The sequence below is a fragment of the Zootermopsis nevadensis genome, unplaced genomic scaffold, assembly GCF_977971745.1.
Source record: "Zootermopsis nevadensis isolate Lab colony 2312 unplaced genomic scaffold, Znev_1.0 Znev_ptg000017l, whole genome shotgun sequence".
In the NCBI taxonomy this organism is placed as follows: Eukaryota; Metazoa; Arthropoda; class Insecta; order Blattodea; family Termopsidae; genus Zootermopsis; species Zootermopsis nevadensis.
In genome coordinates, this window is record NW_028259149.1 from 15,436,564 (window position 1) to 15,456,236 (window position 19,673).

Genomic DNA, 19,673 nt, shown 5'->3' on the forward strand with positions numbered 1-19,673 from the left:
TATTGACTGCCCTTAGATCAAAGAAATAATGCAACAAAAATTATATTTTAAATACATTTGTAGAAAAAATAAGGCAGGTAGTAGAAGCTGCAGCTGATTTTAAACACAGGAATTGGCTGAACTGTTAGGAATAGTTCGTTATAGGTTAATTATTTTTTTACAACGGATGTCATCTTTAAAGGATTGGGGAATTACTTCTTAAAAGAGGAACATGGGAGAGAACGTACCTTAGATAAAGACCGTTAAAGCAGTTTAAATATGAACCATTAACGAAAAGAATGCTATGATGTACAAGGACAAATGTATGAAGTCTGTTATGCAGTAATTTTTACGTTACGGTAAGAATACGAGAATACGATAACCAAAAGTTAAACAGGATGGACCGGCCACGTGTAGAATCAAAATCCCCCGAATCAGCAATGCCAGTACAGCCCACGTCTATTAGAACCTGGTTCCTCACGTTTGTCTGTCTCCGAACTGCTATATAAAAATTAAAGCGACTGAACTACCATGTAAGCTGCCCGAAGGCTTTATACCAGGAATTTCTAATCTCTCTCACTTTAGTAAATATTTAAAATCCTCCGTTATTTTACTTGTTTCTTTTCTCCCGCGCTCTCATTCAGCTCCTGAAAGACTCCATCCAAGCCATGATGAAGCCTTGCATGATTTATGATATCATTACAGAGATTAGTTATTTTCTTTTCTTTTCAGGGGTCACTTGACGGAACATTTGTCTAAGATAGCTTTTTTCCTTAAATTAGAACACTGGTTCGGATTATGATGATGACGATGATTACACTGTCAGAATTGATCATGAAGTAGAACAGGGCTCAGGCATAGTCTGCAAAAGGTTAATATTAATAACAATATTATAATAAAGCAAAGTAGCAAAATATTCAACCCTAACAGCAGATACGACGCAAATGTAGCGCCAAAGAGAAGTCGTCTGTCTTCCGCTAGAATCTTCGAAAAGAATATCTCTGGCAGCAACAAACATCTTGAGCTACAACCAGAACATCTATAGTCAGATTAAAAGATCAGTAATAATAGCGTCTTCTTCATAGTCTGCAAATTTTCAAATAATTCAAGGTATTGGCCCCCCGATTTTGCCTGGGGGGACTGAGGAAAACGACGTAAACATATGAGATAGCCCGAATACGAAGCAGGAGTGCCAAGAACTCGGTCTCGATTTTCGATTCTACAGTAAAAACGTGGAGCTTTAGAGAAACGTAATGATATCATATGCTTCGTTTTGGCTGGAGACGAAAGTAAGCAAAAAATACGAATTAAAGCTTTGTGTACTCTAGCATAGTTGTTCCCTTCAGCGTTTACAGTACATTATTTAAATGAGTACAGCTTGGTTGTCGAGACATGCCCTTTAATATATTACACTTTCCATTCTATCGACTCTGCTGTATGGGTTGCTTTAGAAGGGGGGGGGGGGAGGGACTACGGCGCATGTTTCGACCTCAATGGTACTGTGGGTTGCACATTAACATCTTCGGTGTTATGTTCTTTTATAGCCATTTTAAGGCATAGACGCCAGGCATCTGGACAGTGTTGCTCCTCTGGGTTGTGACGCCGTGAGGGCACAAGTATACACCGACGTTTCGGAGGGACATGACCCTTCGGCGTCAAAGTGCAGAAGGGCAACTTCGTCATCTTCACCGCCATGAGAACCCTAAACCTCACAACCATATATCTTATTTAGAAACGAAGAATCCGTAAATTTGCTGATTGTATCAGTCTGTCCCTCTCTCCCTTCGAAATTAGTGAACGGATTACGAGCAGATTTGTGTTGGGAAGGGCATTTTACGCGAAACGTTGTCCAGTTCTTACCGGTCCAGTAACCCCACAGATTTTCCCAAAACTCATCTCACCACACATGGAGCGAGATACGATTTTTTTTAAACATTTGTTTGCTTATGGAGTTTTTGTTAATTTACGATTTATTTAACGACGCTGTCAGTAGCTCAGACTATATAGCGTCTAATGACAGGACAGTTAATGAATAATGATTTGGAAAAGCATGGAACGAAGCGGTGGTGTAATTTGAGGTACTATCCCGGCATTATCCAGGAGAAACTGAGGAAGACCATGAAAGTCCTCACTCAGGACAGCCATTCTCCTGGCCGAGATGTTGGTTGGTTGGATAAAGACTTTGTAGTTGACTGAAGGAGAGAGTTTTTATCTAATATGGAGGAAAGAGTGGCAGAACGAAGTAAATTAAGTCCCAAGCAATTTAAACTCTTGAGGAAAGATCGTGAAGGTCTGTGGTGTAGTTAGGTTCTTACCAATTTAGTCGTTTGTGACATTTCGTAAAATGCTAATTAGTCTTTTCGGTAAGGAGGTGAGGATAAGACTGGAATAACACCCATTTGTCGGCTGTCCACATGTGAAGGTCGCCTGTAACCGCTACTTGAGGATGGGCATTTCAGTGGTGACAAGGAATTCTTAGCCTGTCCTGAACAAAACGGAATCCAGTCATATTTCTACTCGCTATTTCCGTAATGTTCTGTTTTAATGTTATATTATCATCTACGTTCAGGTTTCTCAATTGATCTCTTTCCTTCAGGTTTTCCGACTAAAATATCTCTCCATGCCTCGCCCATCTGATTACCCTGATATTAGACGAAGTGCACAAGGCATGCGTCTTCCGCTGTCCTCGTCTGTCCTTGCCCTTTACGATTTTCATTGTATTAATGTTAAATTAATAGACTACTTGTGTCATTCTTACCCGTCAGGAGGATTTCTACATCCCCTTTCGATTTATATTTACAGTCTCGTTTCCGTACAACCGGACATACTCTGGCAGGATATGTTAAGACGGGGAGGGGGGGAGAGTCCCCTTAGAAATCGCGCAGACTCTCGGTTATTTCCAGAACTCTGCCAAGGTTACGCTCGTGACCGCAAGGAGGACTATGATTTGCGTGTTTGTTTATACCTGTCTAAGATTGAATTTTACTGTTCGTAGAATTCAATACACAACTAAAGTACATATTACAGCTTGTCAGATATATGAAGGTGTCGGCTATATCGAAAATCTTCGCGACATCGCCATCGTCTTTAAGAATTATTAAAACCGAAGATGTGTTTCTTTCCATACTAAGTTTCACATGCTTAGCTGTAATATTTGATTGAGAATAAATAGATAAATAATTGTAGGATTTGAGGTTTTCACGGCAGTGAGTCTGAAGATGGTTGTATTCTGGGTTGTTGCGCCCTGTAGTCTGGAAGAAGTTTACAGACATTTCAGAGGCCCTTGCTGCACCCATCATCAGGGCAATGACTTTTCAGATAAACAATTTCTCCGTTCTTATAACGTTTCTAAATTTCTGATTCGCCGATTTACCACATTATCTGTGCAGTTTTTACGGTCTCGTTGAATAAACGTCATAGCTGCATTTGAGCAAGAATTTATTCCTGTATTCTTTTTTTTTTATTTCATATTGTCTCTCTTTGTTCCACTCTCTTGCTCAGCTTAGTATCGATTACATGCCGAGTACAGGCCCATACATATTCAAATGTGAAGGTGTCAAAACCTAGTCAGTGTTTTATTGAGAGCTTTTACATGAAAAACTGTCGAGGGCAGATCGATGAATCAGGCGTCCCAACGGAGTGACGTGTTGTGCCCAGCCCACAAAATTATCAACACAAATACATCCATTTGAGAGTCTACAATTACCAAACACTTTTCTTGCGATCATGTATCCTGTGTAAAAATTTATGTCTGCTGATGGCAGATACGGAAATAATCAATAGTAGATATACTATACTGCGTAATATAACAAATTATATTAGCTGCTAAATTACGTTGATTAGGAATTGTAATATTTACTTCTGTGCTTATTTTCATCACGTTTTAAATATCACCTCTCAGCAAACTCTGTCCGTTGCCATTCGCTTGCTGCTAGATATGATTATTTATCAGACATAGTTTATAATAATTTATTAATACAACATTCACATGATTTACTGTTATAAACATCACGTGGTAACATTTAGTGTATCTATCTGACACGAACTTTCATATGAATTTGTTTCGTGCTGTGAGATTGAAGTTCATACTATTCAGTTCGTTTTGACGAAAAAATAAACACGAAAACTGTCATATCCTGAAGGAAATTGTTGGTCCTGCGGCTGGCAGGAATGATGTCTCTATGTGTTCTTTTCGCTGACCGTGATGTATAGCTCCTTCAGAAGCAAGCAAATGTTTTGTCTAGATAGAATCCTATTAAGATACAGGGATCCTGTATAAGTTACTCTGATATTTTCTTCTGTCACAATGGGCCTTAACTGCATTGTAACCCTCATTACTGACGAAAATTAGTTTCATTTATAAAGAAAGTAAATCTGAGAAACTGCATTGGAGATGGTTAAAAATTAATTTTCGGAACATAATAACTCATCATTTTGTGTCTCACAGAGTACGTATTTTCCGACTAAAAGTAAGAATTAATCGAATAAAATCTGTTTATAACTTATAAATAAAATGGGAACAATAAAATAAGTGAACAAACCCCATGCCTTTTTTGATAAGCTGGCAGTCGCTCATGTAGTGAATAAAATATTCATCTCATGTTCCTTAATTTGATCATCCTAATGTACTTGATGAAGAGACCAAATTAGAAGCTCCTCATTATGGATCTTTTTCCAGCCTCCTGTACATCCCTTTTAAGTCAAAATATTCTCCTCAGCACCATTTTCTCAACATGTATTCCTCGCTTAATGTGAGAGACCGGTTTTTACGTCCATACAAAACTGCTGATAAATTATAGTTTTGTAGGGACTTGTATTAATATTTATGTCTGTAGATAACAGGGGATGGGATAAATAATTCTGAACTGCGTTATAAATATTTCGTGACTTTAACCTCTTCGTAATTTATTCGTGAATGCAATTTTGATTTGTTACTGTCGTTTCCAAATACTGAAATTTGCCACACTGTCGAAGGATTTATTAATTATTTGTGCAATATGATCCTGTCCTCCAGTCTTGTGACAAAACACGAATGTAGTTTTCTCTTGATGTACTTCTAGACCAGCCTCCATACTAGCATCTTCTCTATGGTATTTATATTTTTCACTTAACAAATTAGCGTCATCAGCTTAGACTAGAAGCTGATTCATCCCATTCAATTCTAATCCTCTCTGATTTCCATAGACCTCCATAATGGCGTATTCTAAAGCAAAGGTGAAAAGCAATGATACCAAAGCCTCTCCTTTCGTAGGATTTGAGGTTTTCACGGTGGTGATTCAAAAGATGGCTGTCTTCTGGGTTGTAGCGCCATGTAGTGTGGTAGAAGTTTACCAACGTTTCAGAGGTACTTGCTACCTCCATCTTCAGAGCGATGAGATCAAAGCCTTTCCTTGTTTCAACCATTCTGAAAAGTTAATCCATCAATAAGGAAATGAGAACCTATGTGATTAACGAAATTAACAGGTTTCATGGCCTTACCGAATTCAGTGAGGATATTGTACAGTAGGAACAAGGAAGACATAGTGGAAAAGGGAAACAGACAACGAAAGAAACATTTATCGGTCATTGTGGTCGAGCGGTTAGCACTCCTGCTTCGTATTCGGGAGGTCCTGGATTCAAATCTTGGCCCAAAGACCGGGTATCCTTACAGAAGTTTTTCGTTGTTTTCCTCAGTCTCTCCAGGAGAACGCCGGGATAGTACCTCAAATTAGGCCATGACCGCTTCCTTCAACATCCCTTTTAATCAATTATTCACTATCATCCTCTAATTCAACGCTGCATAGTCCGACCTACTGAATGCGTCGTTAAATAAACAGTAAACAAGATGGATACATTCTTAAGGATAATAGATGTTAATATTTCTCAGTATAATGAAAGAGGTTTTACCTCATCCATGCTTTCGCGGTTTTGTTGGAAGCTGTATGCTATTTACATGCATTTCATTTGCACGAAGCGAGTAAATGTGGAAATATGGCAGTAAGGACTGCGTCGTTAAATATTGCATGAACCAAGATACACAAATTGGCGCAGATATTGAGGTTGTACCTGAAAGAAATAGAGAACACTGTTTACGGTAGCTTGTTCCTCTTTGGAGCACTTGGCACGTCTGTTATGATTATACGAAGCAAATCTGATAAAAGGGAGAAGTAGGCCTATCCCTTTGTATAAGAACAACTCTAAGGTTATTATAAGGGGAGTGAGGGGGGGAGGCTGTTTAATGACGAGCTTTGTAATTTATGTTCTTGTAATATTCATAGCGTGATTAAATCAAGGAACATGAGATTTACGGGTCATATAGCATGCATGGAAGGAAATAAGCGCATTAAGATATTAGCCAAAATACTTTTAAGAAAGAGGTTCTTGGGTGATGTAATTATAGATGGGGTTTAATATTAAAACAGCACGTAGAGAAATTGTGAGTCTTCTTCGGAATAATACCACATAATGACGAGCCTTTTGAAATCGGTTATATTAACATTTGGGCAACCTAAAAGGAGGCTAAGTAGCTCAACTTCCAACACTATGCAAGGGTAAGTCAGGAGACATAGATACACCCATTACAAACCTCGACTCTGAGTGAAGATACAATGTCCCCACTTGTTGGTGCGACTAACTATATTTAAGCAATTTAAATTTGAAATTTACATAAAGCAAAGATTATAAAGGACCAAAATGATATTCTGAGTTGAATTGAAAAGATCTATGATGACAGGGCCACAAAGATGATACGTGGTTTTATGCAAAGAATTAAAAATAAACCGAGAAGCTGCCTGTACAGTTTGTCGTTCGTGTTGGTGACATTGTCATTGCATTACATGTCTAATGCGATAAATCAAAGGCCCGTGAAAAAGAGATTCAATTAGCGGGATGCTGTGTGACACGGCTTCTCTTTGTCAGCTTGTGCTGAGGGGATTACTGGAGTCAGGCATCTGTTACATTATGAAGTCGCGATTAAATATGGATCTTTGTGAGTTACATATAATTCAGCGTTGCAAAGTTTCCCCCTTTTTATTTGTATGTGTTAATTTCCTGATATATCCGTGTTTTCTTTTATTCTGTCTGGTGGTTCCTGGGAGGCCACCTGTATAATGCATATACCGATGTATTTAGTATTTACAAGACTTATTACTACGCAGCACCACAGTTGTAAATATTAAAAATTGCGTGTTGTCACATTATTTCGTTAAAAACCTAAATATAAGACTAATTAGGTCTTTGCTTCTGTAGTACTCTTTAAATTTTATGTCATTATAGACGTTAAAGTGTTCCGTTACCGACGTTATTTATTAATTTTTTTTAACGACGCATTCAGAAGATGAATATACATAGAGTTACAAGCTTTAAAATAAACGTGGGGTACAAGAAATGAGTATTTAATTATTTCGGTAAGCCTCAACACCTGGGCGAAGAAGGTTCTTCGATGGCTGTCTTCTGGGTTGTAGCGCCATGTAGTCAGTTAGAAGTTTACCGACGTTTCAGAGGTCCTTGCTGCCCCTACTTATTGCCCTGATGATACAGGCAACCCAGACGATAGCTGTCGTCAGAACCTTGAATCATCCTTAAGAAAGTTTCTTAAAATTGTATATATATATATATATATATATATATATTTCTCTCCATATCAAATTCCACGTGCCTAGCTGTAATGTTTGATTAACAATCAATACATATATAAACTCTTGTTTCATCTTCTTCTTCTTACTATAAAAATTTGTGATTTCATCGTCGTCAATAAATTACGTCATCAAGAATGTCAACTATAAACAAACTCGGCATTGTTGAGGAACACAACAATGCCGAGTTTAGTGTCTTACTGAAGATTTTAAAACGCAACAAACCCCCCCCCCCCCCCCCCCCCGAAGGAGGGGTTGGTCAAGTGTTTTAACCCTCCATTCGGGGGGTTTAGTTTAGTTTCTTACACAAGATTTTAAAACGCAATCAACCCCTCCCCCCCCCCGAAGGGGTTTGTTGCTTTTTAAAAACTTGACCAGCCCCTCCGAGGAGCTCCGAAAGGAGCGTTCTGCCCTAGTATTTCTACAATTTATGATTGGAGGACATGACCTATGCAGTTACAACGACATTTAAACCGGTCACCTGACTAATGTGGATCGAACTATAGATCGCTTTAATGACCTTCTATACATGTTTATTCATGAGAGCTTTTTGAATTTATCTCGATATGTTACTACGTAAATATTGCCCCAGTGTACGTATTTGCATATAATTACTAGGCCTTGTTGTATTTTACCTAGATCGAAGTTTGCGTTGGGATCGGGTAACTCAGTGGTTCATGAGTTTGTCGTCTGGTTTCTAAAGGAGGAAAAACAGCCTCCCAGGTTCGTTAACTCTGTGTTTCTTTCTGTGATTACGTGTGTCTTGTAGTAATTTTTCTACTGACTAACCCAGTTTAATTAAATAATGAATGTTATGCCATTGAGTGTCGTCCCGGAGCCAACATGGAAGTTGTGCGGAATTCAGTCAGGACATAAGGCACTGAAATTTTTATAATACTTGCTGTATTATATATAATCAGAGGCGGAACATTTATGTTAGCGATATCAGGCGTGTTAACCCAGATGATACTATGAAAACCTGAAAAAGAAACTTATCTGACGTTTGTGGATTATTGGTATCCCGCACACCGGAAACAGTAGAATTATTTTATTTATTTAGTGTTCTGTCTGAGGACAGGTCCATATGAACAGGATCCTTCCATCCTTTTCTCGGACTGGGACCTGCTCATATACGTTCTTGGCAGATGATCCAGAAGTGGTTTGCCATTGCCTTCTTCTGTGTGTGAATGGAGTAATTGTTGGGATGCCACGGAGAAACCGGGGAAGCCCCCGGAGGAAAACTCCGTATTGCCTAGACCACGGCCTTGCCCAACACATAGGTTAAAATGCATCGTTAGCTAGCTCCTGCCCGCCAGGCTTTTGTCAGTCAACTAGTTGAGGTTCCTGCTTTATATCCACACTTTCATGCATGCAAACGTACAGACTTTAAATTGCACAAATTTGGTAAATTCGCTTGCATATATTTAGAATTAGGAGAGAGGCTAATGCATACAGAATTTTTGTTTGAAATTTTCTTTGAGAGTGGTCTCTTGGATGTCCGAGAAAGAAATAGGAGCATGAAAGTTGGTTACGTTAATGGGAAATGGATGGATTGATATAACTTGAAGCCGTGGCTCAGTTGAACTCGTTCAAGAAATTTCTGTTCAGGAACCACGGTCCTAATTGATATTCCAAGATAGGAACCACGCACCTGCCGCATGGAAAGCCGGTATTTTACCGCCTTAATTTTATTGGTTTCCCACCTTTTTATTTCAACATTCTCTTGTGTATAGACACCCGATATTCTCGCCAGTCTGTGCGGAATCACTTTGCCCGTTGCTAGTGAAGCAGAAAACGAATTCTGAGCCTTTGTTACAAAAGGTTCTTAATATACAGAGAGAACATTTGATCCAACATGACTTGAATCGAATGTTGAATGTCTATTTTTCGGAATTTTATTCCTATTATTCGCGTTCTGGAACCATAATAGCATTTTCTTGTTGTGACGAACAAGATTCGTCCTCCTCTCGTTAGCTTTTAAAACCCTTAAAGCCTACTAATTACGGTGCACGCACCATAAAGAAATCTCTTCAGGGTCGCAGCGTCCATGTTAACCGTGTTAACCCTGCTGACACTTTCAAAACGAGAAATAATAAGTTTTCTGTCTTACTTTCGTGTTTCTGTGGTACTCGCAGCGAACCAGGAAAGTAAGACAGAAGACTATTTATTTTCCGTTTTTCAGAGTGTTGGACGGTTAGCATGAAAGCTCTGCACCCTGATTTCATGTTTATCCTCGAAGATTTCTGTCTTCTGGGTTGTTTCGCTGTGTAGTCTGGTCGATGTTAACCAACGTATCAGAGGTCATACTGCCTCCGTCATCAGGGCGATGAGTATGAAGATTTCTGTCTTCTGGGTTGTTGCGCCGTGTAGTCTGGTCGATGTTAACTAACGTTTCAGAGGTCATACTGCCTCCGTCACCGCTGTGAAAACCTCAAATCTTACATGTTTATCCTCGTCTCTAGGAGAATGATGGCATAGCAACTTCAAATAGGTTATGTCCGTTTCTTTAAAATTTCTTTCTTCATACACAAACTCATATATTTTGTTATTCGACGTTGTATAATCAGTGGAATTGAAACAATCTCGTAAAATAACACGATGCTTGCTTTACGTCTGCAGGAAAGACGCGAGCTACACCGCCTCGCCCTGCAGTGTTGTTGGTATTTCGCGTCTTGTGCACAAACAAGGCACGAGAGCAAGATTAAGAACGCGCTATGAGATAAACTCATATCTGCGTTACTGGAAGGAACATTCCGGCACACATCCGCTGTCACAACACGGCGTTTGTCTAAGTCTCTTAATAAGGAGAAGTTCGATTGTCTTCATGGCCAGACAGACACGAACTGGAAATAGCAAAGCATTTTTGTGTACAGGCTAATTTCCAATTAGTACAGAATGTGTGCTGTAATTGTTCGTTTATGGGTAAAAAGTGTGCTTATGAACTATCTCTATACAAAATTTCATGTACCGAACTCTAGTGGTTAATTAGATATCGCCTTCAAACTGAAAACTAAAAAGTAAAATTTCGTGTGGTCTCCATCTTGAACTACCTTAATGACATATATAGATTTCTTGAAAATCTATTGTTACAAAAAAACGGGGCTCCATTTTGTGTCTCACCTCTGATGTTCGCACTGCTGCAGTTGTGGTATGATTAATTGTTGAAAATTAAGTAAACGTATAGTGGCATGAATTAATACAAAATTTTATTAAAACCTAACTATAGGTCTATCAGTTTTCTCAAACGCTAGTCGTTATACAAAAAATTGGTGCATAACCTAAAATAAAGATAATTTTTAAGACCTGCAACTTTTATTTTCATTATTTTTGATATAGTGAATACGTAACGAAGCACCCTGAAAAATAACAGGCATATATTTGCAGAGTATCTGCAGTATTAGGAGTTTTGCAGCCATAATATATTCGGTAAATTAACTTTTAGCCCAATGACATTAAATCACAAGGAGGACATTTTGTAAAATATTTTTACTGCAGTGGAGTTGCTACATATTTCAACTCTTTTCGCCTATAAAGATAGCCATTGAAAGGTGGAGAGCAAATTACTGTGTTCCTCGTTGCTTCAAAGCGTCCAAGACAGTCAGGATCTTCATCATCCTTTATCCTCATCTTCAGTTACTTCCGTAATAAAAGGAATGTGCAGCGATTTTCAAATGTGTGTGTTTTTGTAATTCGTTTCTTTTGTCCCCCTGTGATTTCTGCTAGCGGTGTGGTTCGTTGTCAGATGGTAGAGTTCCCTAGAGGAGTCTGGTGGAAAAACATCCATCATATACGCCTTAGGACAACAGCGACCTAAATAACACTTTGTCTCTGTTTTCCAACCTTTTCTCGACCCACGGCCCTAAAACAGCACTGGCTTCTCCGAGAATCGGTGCTCTGTCTGACGCCACACAATAAAAACAATTGCATACGAATACATTTATTAGTAACACGTTTTAAATATTATTTTTGGAACCTGAAGATCATTGCCGTATTTGCCAAGACCCTAACCCGGAACACCGTGCCGAGCTTGGCAACTTCTAGTGTATGCCTGACATAAATAAAATAATCAAAACTGGTTAAGTGATTTGGAAGGTAAAAGTACGATTAAACTGGTCGACGGACCTCATTTTTAAGCGTTCACGTTGTGCGCTGAGCTCAGAGAATGCACATTAAAGCTTCAGAGGACTTTCTCATTTGATAACTTGGCCCTACCTGATAACTTTCCCAAATAAAAGCAGATTAGACGTGACGCGGGCATCCGCGTAGTGAAGAAGAATTACAAGGCTTCCGAGTATGTCAGTCCGTGTTAACAAAATCACATGTACTTGATGGGAAGGAGAAGATTTATCGGCTTTTATTTTATTAAATTCCATCTTACCCACTTTTCTCCTTATACTCTCCGATACGCCAACCAGAAACATAACAGAACGCTATAAAATGTTTTTATTAAAATTCGTTGATATATTTTAATCGATTAATCATGAATCATGTTTTCCATATTAATTTTGTATAAACGTATAACGAAACAGAAGGATCAAATCAGCAAACAGGCTCAAAGTTTAAATTAATATAAATTAAAAATTCATGAACAAATTTAGAAAACTCGAAGAGGCCGTCTTCTGGGTTGTTGCGATAAGCCTTGATGATGAAGGCAGCAAGTACTTCTGAAATGTCGGTGAACACCTACCAGACTACGTGGCGCAACAACATAGATGACAGCCATCTTCTTACTCGCCGCCTTGAGAACCTCAGTTTTGATTTTAAAACTTGTTTAATACTTTTATTCTTTGCGATCTTGCATAAAATATTGATTCTGATATTTGTTTATTCCAGACGCAATTTATCTGTTGCAAAAATAGTCAAACTATACATGCACTACTTAGTCTTCAGTCAGAAAATATTTTTCCTTCTACTTCGTTAAATATTCATTGAAACATGTTGCACACAAATACAAATCGTCGTGAGATCTATAATTTACATTAATGTGCCAGTTTTCGGAGAATATTTGTCGACTTCGATCTAAGTTGACAATATTTTTCTTCCGAGTTGCGTCGCCGTGTAGATTCAAGTAGAAACCAACGTTTCGGGAAAAAAAGAATAGTCTCCAACTTCCGCGTTTATTGTAAATTGTACGCTATATTGGGCTGACACTGACCAAAATTAAATTATCTTTAAATATTTTCTGAGATGAAACGTACATACAAACATACTCCTATATTACTTCTTATTATGTGTCAGTTTCTTACTCTACGTCTGAAGAACGCACTAAATCGCTCCGAACTGTGAAATGCATTTTAGGGTTTCAAATGATTTGAACTGATTGATTTTAACACTAATTCTATGCGAATGTAATGTTACACCACACCTAATGTAAAGTCACAGTGATTTATCAATTCTCGTGATCACTATGCCCTCCCCCCATTTGTTCCCTGATTCAGGATTCCGATAAGTTTCTAAAGCATAATGTATAATGTCCACATAATATTACTGGGCTCATTAAATCAGGAGCGATGAGATGGGCGAGACATGTAGCATACGTAAGAAAACCACGAAATTTGTAGAAAGTTTTCGCTTGAACATCTGAAGAAAACGGTCTGTTCGGGAGACCGAGACATTGACGAGAATTTAACATTAAAACTACAGGGTGTTTGCTTCGTGGACTGGATTCAGACTGCCTCAGGACAGGATTCTGAAGTCATAAACCTTTGTCCACATTGAAAGTGCTCAAGGCCATTTTATATAATTTATGGATTTTATGTGTGTAACCCTAGACTCACTTTCTCTTAGCTGTTCAAGGAATTCCCAAAATTTTATGTAACATAAAAGTCAACCGTTGTGTCCACTAAATCCCGCCATGTGAACCTGTGACCATCCAGTTGGATTCAGTGCACAACGTAACACAGTTATTTTCAAAGATCCACTTTAATATTATCTTTCCCTTTACGCCACCATCTGGAGCAGTGACTCCCAACTCTTGTAGTATGAGCAACCCTTGATGTGAATAAAGAGAGTTGGACGCCTTAATTAGAAATTTAGCAATTTTAGAAAATAATTATTAATAAACCTTAATGATATCTGTGAAGTACTTTTTAGAATCAAATTGTGTTTGTAATATAAAGTGGTGTTTTGTTAGCAATTTTTATGTATTATAATGAGGCTATTAGCTCCTTGACGAACCCTTGAGGACCGCGGCTCACACTTTCGGAAACACTGATCTAGATGTATCACTAGCCTCCTGATATTTCGGATTCATTTATCATCTCGATTTCAGGCGAAGAATACAATTTACAAAACTAAAGTTTCCGGAGTAAGAATATTATCGGCGCTTTGTTGCAGGTGTGCATAGTGCAGAAGAAGGACTGTAAGCGCATGTTCGCCATGAAGTACATGAACAAGAGCCAGTGCGCGGAGAGGGAAGCCTTGAAGAACGTTCTGCGAGAGGTCGAGATACTGACCACCCTGGAGCATCCGTTTCTCGTCAATCTTTGGTTCTCTTTCCAAGGTAATGCATCAATTAACATATCGTACTTGATCTTTTCTATGCTACGGACGATATATCTCGTTAAGAGACACTGGCCTTGTTTTCTGGTAATGTGCTAGATGCTGTGTCAATAAAAGTATAAGATACTTGAAGGAAATGTGGCCGATATGGTTTTTCCTCAGTCCCTCCAGGCAAATTCCAGGAAGTAACAGTAGATGGGGCCACGACCGCTTTCATTCACATACTCTAAAATATATATATTATTTATGATTTGAGGTCTCTACAGCGGTGAGTATGAAGATTTCCGTCTTCTGGGTTGTTGCGCTGTGTAGTCTGGTCGATGTTAACCAACGTTTCAGAGGTCATACTGCCTCCATCATCAGGGCGATGAGTATGAAGATTTCTGTCTTCTGGGTTGTTGCGCTGTGTAGTCTGGTCGATGTTTACCAACGTTTCAGAGGTCATACTGCCTCCATCATCAGGGCGATGAGTATGAAGATTTCTGTCTTCTGGGTTGTAGCGCTGTGTAGTCTGGTCGATGTTAACCAACGTTTCAGAGGTCATACTGCCTCCATCATCAGGGCGATGAGTATGAAGATTTCTGTCTTCATAAATTATTTTATTTATTGATCATCACATACTTTGCAGCTACATATTCTGGGCTATTTGCAATGTCGTTACACCAATAAAAATACAAATGACACAAATAAAGTATGACATTTTAGCTTAAAATTAAATTACAGAAATGGCTGGATTTGATTCTGTGCATTTTATCCAATGAACTTAAGCCTTTGATATGCGAAGATGCGAATAGCTTGTGTGTTGAGCTTGTAGGTAATTTCCGTAATGGACATTGCGAGTGTGAGAAACTACCTGTTGGTGATGCGCGGGAAGCCTATATTTCGCCATACAGGGAATAAAATTTGTCCTAATACTGGCCGGCTACAAAACTGTTGGCCCGCGCGTGCTCACTGCTGGCCGCCGAAACGTCTCTTTGTCACTCGATGGTTGCTGGTATATCTCGATGGCGTTGCGTGTTTAGTATGGTTAGTTGTCCTGGAGATACGTACAAGTACAGTTTGCAGTGTTGTGAAATACAGGTTTCGAAAATGAGACGATAAATTTCTTCATGGAGGAAATGCCGTAGAAGATTTCGTAGGAAGTATCATGGCAGTACAGTGCCGTGTAAAGCAACGATTTACAATATCTTAACAAAATTACGTTCTACGCAATTGGTGCTGGACAAAAGGAAATCCCGAAAAGGACGTGCTGACCGAAGGAAACTTGATAACATCGGGCCTTGATTAGAAGCAAACCAGAAGAAGTCGTTACGTGTTTTGGCTTTTCAGTGTGGATTGGCATAACGTAAAGCTCACACTAATAAAAGTTGTTAAAGTTAAATCCTTACAAGACTTCAGTCTAAAAGTTTATCAGCAAGAATTTGATACTGCAGGTGGTTTCAGGAATCAGTATTCAGTCAGAACTTACGTTTTGTTCTATACTACTTACTATACAGCAACTCCGACTTGCGTCTAGGTAAACATATTCTCACGATGTGAGGCTGCCCGATCCAGTCTAGTGATTAACAGTATACCCTATATCAAATCTAAAACTTCTTGACGATGGTGAAGAGTCAATTGAATACAAATTTCCTTGGATATTATCCATCGTCTAGTAAATATAAAACGTAAAAACGACGTTTCGGAGATGGGACTCTATCTCCGTCTTCAGGTTCTTACACAGTTGGGCCCACTAGATAGAGCTAATCCCTATCTCCTATTTGGATACCTGTCATCTCTGAAGAAATCCGAGTTGGGCATCGAGTTTTCAAGTTAATATTCATGTGTATTTATTCCCACCTTTTGTGAGTTTTTGTTTTTGGCTTTATCGTGTTTATGAATTTTGATTTCTACATACTATTCTTTTACGTCCCACGGATGGATGGTGTGGTAATGCCTTTTTATTCCGGGACTTTCATTTTTTTAATTTGGTCCGGAGATAGGGATTAGCTCTATCTAGTGGTCCCATCTCCGAAACGTCGTTTTTACGTTTTATATTTACTAGACGATGGATAATATCCAAGTAATTTTTTATTCAGTATACCCTATACTAATATAAGCAATCTAATAACCGATGCTAAGAACTGGCGTCCCCCAACAGCTAAGCTGTGTGTGAGGGTTTCTACTTGTACACCTTCAAGAGTTCAATCTATAAAACAGCCGATACCACGAAGCTCGTCAAACTATTCATACCTGGTTGACCGGTTCCGTATTAAAGCTTCACAGTACGGAGGCACGCTCGTTGAACATGGCTGTCTTCTGGGTTGTTGCGCCGTGAAAACCTCAAATCCTATACAGGGAATCTTGTTGATATTACGGGTGTTGCACATTTCTGAATCGGGCAAGCTGAAGTCAGTGAAGTGACTGGCTACAGACTGCACAACCGGGAAACAATTTGTGACAAAATCACCTGGTGTACAGCAGCGCGGAGAAAACGATGTACGCATTCTTAAATTCAGTACTAGGTGTAAGTCTGTGGTCAGCTTTACCACAGATGAGAAATTCCCATGTACCATTGGTCAGAAGGCCGGGCGGGCTTCCGAGCCGTTCCCAGCTTGGTGGCGAACAGAAGAATCTTTAACCAGCTGGGAATCAAATTCAGGCCGGTAGTAACAGCTGTCCGGGCTCTTAAATATAACGATACTATGAGTTATGAAGTGCGAAGCATAATCTATCCGAACCGGACCGTAATACAGCGCCTGCATTTTTAAAATCACGTCGTATAATTTTTAGTATTGGTGGGGCCTACAGTAAAAGTTGTCAGAAGAAATTTGTTCTGATAAATTAAAGGCTGGTTACGCCTGTAACGTCCAATCTCCATTGAGCCTGAATATAATTTTATATAATATTTTTGTAAAACAGCATATCGTAAGGGATTAGTGCATTTCGTAAAGTATAGATCTCATTTAGATTCACAACTTTTATTTGAAACAGTTTAATTTAGAAAGTAATGTAATTTCTGGGTACTGTATGGTTAGGTTTCAGTGACGCGGAATTTGAAATGGGGAAAAATTAAAGAACATTTTCAAAATATGCGTACCCCATAGAAGGACATTTTCTCACTCGTATTTTGTACAATAACAAGTGTCTCCGAAATAGAAGTATTAGATCAATGCTAGATTTTTGTATCACAGAGTGTGATATATTAGAAGAGCGCTAAACGTTCATATAAACTTCTGTCACAATCGATTTGGTAGGGAACTTGGCGATTCTTATTAGAGGTAATAATTCGCCTACATTTTACGAAGACGCTACTGCAGTTCAGAAGGCAACAGATCTTTCAAATCGTTGTTCTTGTGTTCGCCCTGGTTCGGCTCACCGCAGAACTTCGTAGATATCTGTGTCTGGTCCCAAAATAACCGAAAAATACTGGCGATTGTACACATTTCGTCTTCCTCATAGCAAATTGAATTCTTGCTTGTGAGAAACTTTGATCAATCCGCTGAGTTTCTTTCAGTGTTTCGACACTCCTTCCTCTCCTCACTTTCTTAATTTTCTATCACTTTTCTTTTTTCTTTTATTCTTTCTTTTTCTTTTCCTTCCTTTCTTTTTATTCTTTCGTATTTCTTTTATAAATTCGTTTACTGTGCGCGACAGTGAAATCAGTCCCTATGACGTATGCGGCCTGGGTAGTCAGTGTCGCACTACTAACAGGTCGAAAAACGTCGTGTTTGCTCTGATTTGATGTAAAATTTACATTATGAATCACCCTGAAACGTTTGTAAACTTCGACCAGACTACACGGCGCTACAAACCTGATGACAGATATCTCCTCCTTCCTTTCTTAACCTTTTTTCTTCTCTCTTTTAACTTCCTTTATTCTTTTTCTGTAACTTTTCTTATTTTTATTTCGTTCTTTTTCATTTTTTATTACACTCTTTCCCCACTGTCTCGATGAAAATGCATCGTTTAAACTAAGAACCAAGTTCGCTTTGCAATGCCTTTACACCCCCCCTTTTCAATTGTGAAAAACCTTCACAATTTGCATTAATAAAACATCAGCACCTGTGGATTGTCGAAGTCAATAATTTCATAGAACATATGTAAAATAGCTAAGCGAGCGTCTTATCAACTCAGTGGGAAGCGTACGTACCACTTGCTTTAAAAATTTATGGGTTTCGAACAATGCTCGGATTAGTTTCTCAAACAGTGTTAACAAATAAATTGTTTGTGATGGTGAAATATTGTGTTTTCTTCGACACGAAACTGATTCTTAAATATTATTCAGAATAGCTTCGGTGTTTCGGCGACATAATCCAGTTTTATGAGATGGGCCGTGAGTGTGCTGTGAATGGAAAACGTTAAATTAAGACCTAAGTTTAGATTATGGAGGATAATACTAAAATGTATCTTATAGATATGTGAACTGGGCTAGTTTGGCTCAGGGTAGAGGCAGACGGTTGGTTTTAATTTATATGTAAAGAGCCGTGTTACGTAACAAGAAAGATCTTGACAAATTGAATATCTGCCAGCTGTTGAAGTGTTTGTAAATGCAGAATGAAGTAAATTTTTCCCCCAGGAATCGCAATCGTTGAAGCGAGTTGCTATTTGGACAGCCCTGAGAGAGGTCAATCAGCTCCTTGTTTCCTTGCCGTTCCATTTATTTTCCGAAACTTTAATGAACATTTGGCTTCCATTCAGCCCTCAGCGGTGGTCCGGTGGTCGCCAGACCATGTGTTATGTGCGAGAGATGGATTTCGCGTTAACATGACGTGACGCTTGTGTTCTGATACTGTTTCACGAGGCCTACGCCTGGGAAATGTACAGCATGTTACTGCATACGTCACACACAGATTGTTCAACCACCGTTTCTTCAACCATTCTTTGCTTTCTTTCTTTCTTTCTTTCTTTCTACAGTTTTTTTCTCATTTTCTTTCATATTTCTTCAGTTTTTCCCTTTAAATTCTATTCTCATTCTCTTTATTCATGTAGGATTTGAGCCTGAAGATGGCTGTCTTCTGGGTTGATGCCCCTTGTGAAAGGTAGAAGTCTACCGACGTTTCAGAATTCCTTGCTGCCTCCACCATCAGGGCGATGACCAGACTAGACGGCGCAACAACCCAGAAGACGGCCTTTCTCTTATTTCATTTCTGTCATCCGTTTTTCCTTTCCTTCCTTCTTTATCAAATCTCCGTTTCAAAAAATAAAAGAAACGCATAAAATAGTTTAATGAATGTTGATCTCGTGCCGCGTTTATAATTGGCATGCCACCCCACCCGGAGACACGAGTTCACATATTTTTCTCGTTGAATTTTGAGTTCCAGTCCAGACTACAGCCTTACATCATTAGCTTGTGTTGTGACCTAGAGGTTTTCACGGGCCGACATTTTATAATTTTAATCTACCCAGCTCGAAGACCATCTGGCCCAAACCCTAAGTTCACCTTCAAATAAGTTACCCGTACCTAACGTAAGCCCCACTACCCTTATTCCAGAATAAAGCCCGATCTATTTATATTCCTCCCAGACTTTCATATCCTTAATAAATGTTTCCTTTAATACGTAAATGCCAGTAATCCTGAACGAATTATCTAAAGACGCT

At 38.9% G+C, this 19,673-nt stretch overlaps 1 protein-coding gene across 6 annotated transcripts in view; it reads left to right on the plus strand.

Moving 5' to 3' along the window:
* The window catches only part of LOC110832427 (serine/threonine-protein kinase 32A), a 69,315-nt gene that overhangs the window by 16,182 nt on the left and 33,460 nt on the right, over positions 1-19,673 (plus strand). For all 6 annotated transcript variants that reach the window (XM_087350609.1, XM_022069409.2, XM_087350610.1 and 3 more), the window contains one exon: positions 13,929-14,094. In XM_087350609.1, the coding sequence (XP_087206735.1) occupies positions 13,929-14,094 (166 nt within the window). The remainder of the gene's footprint in view (positions 1-13,928; positions 14,095-19,673) is intronic.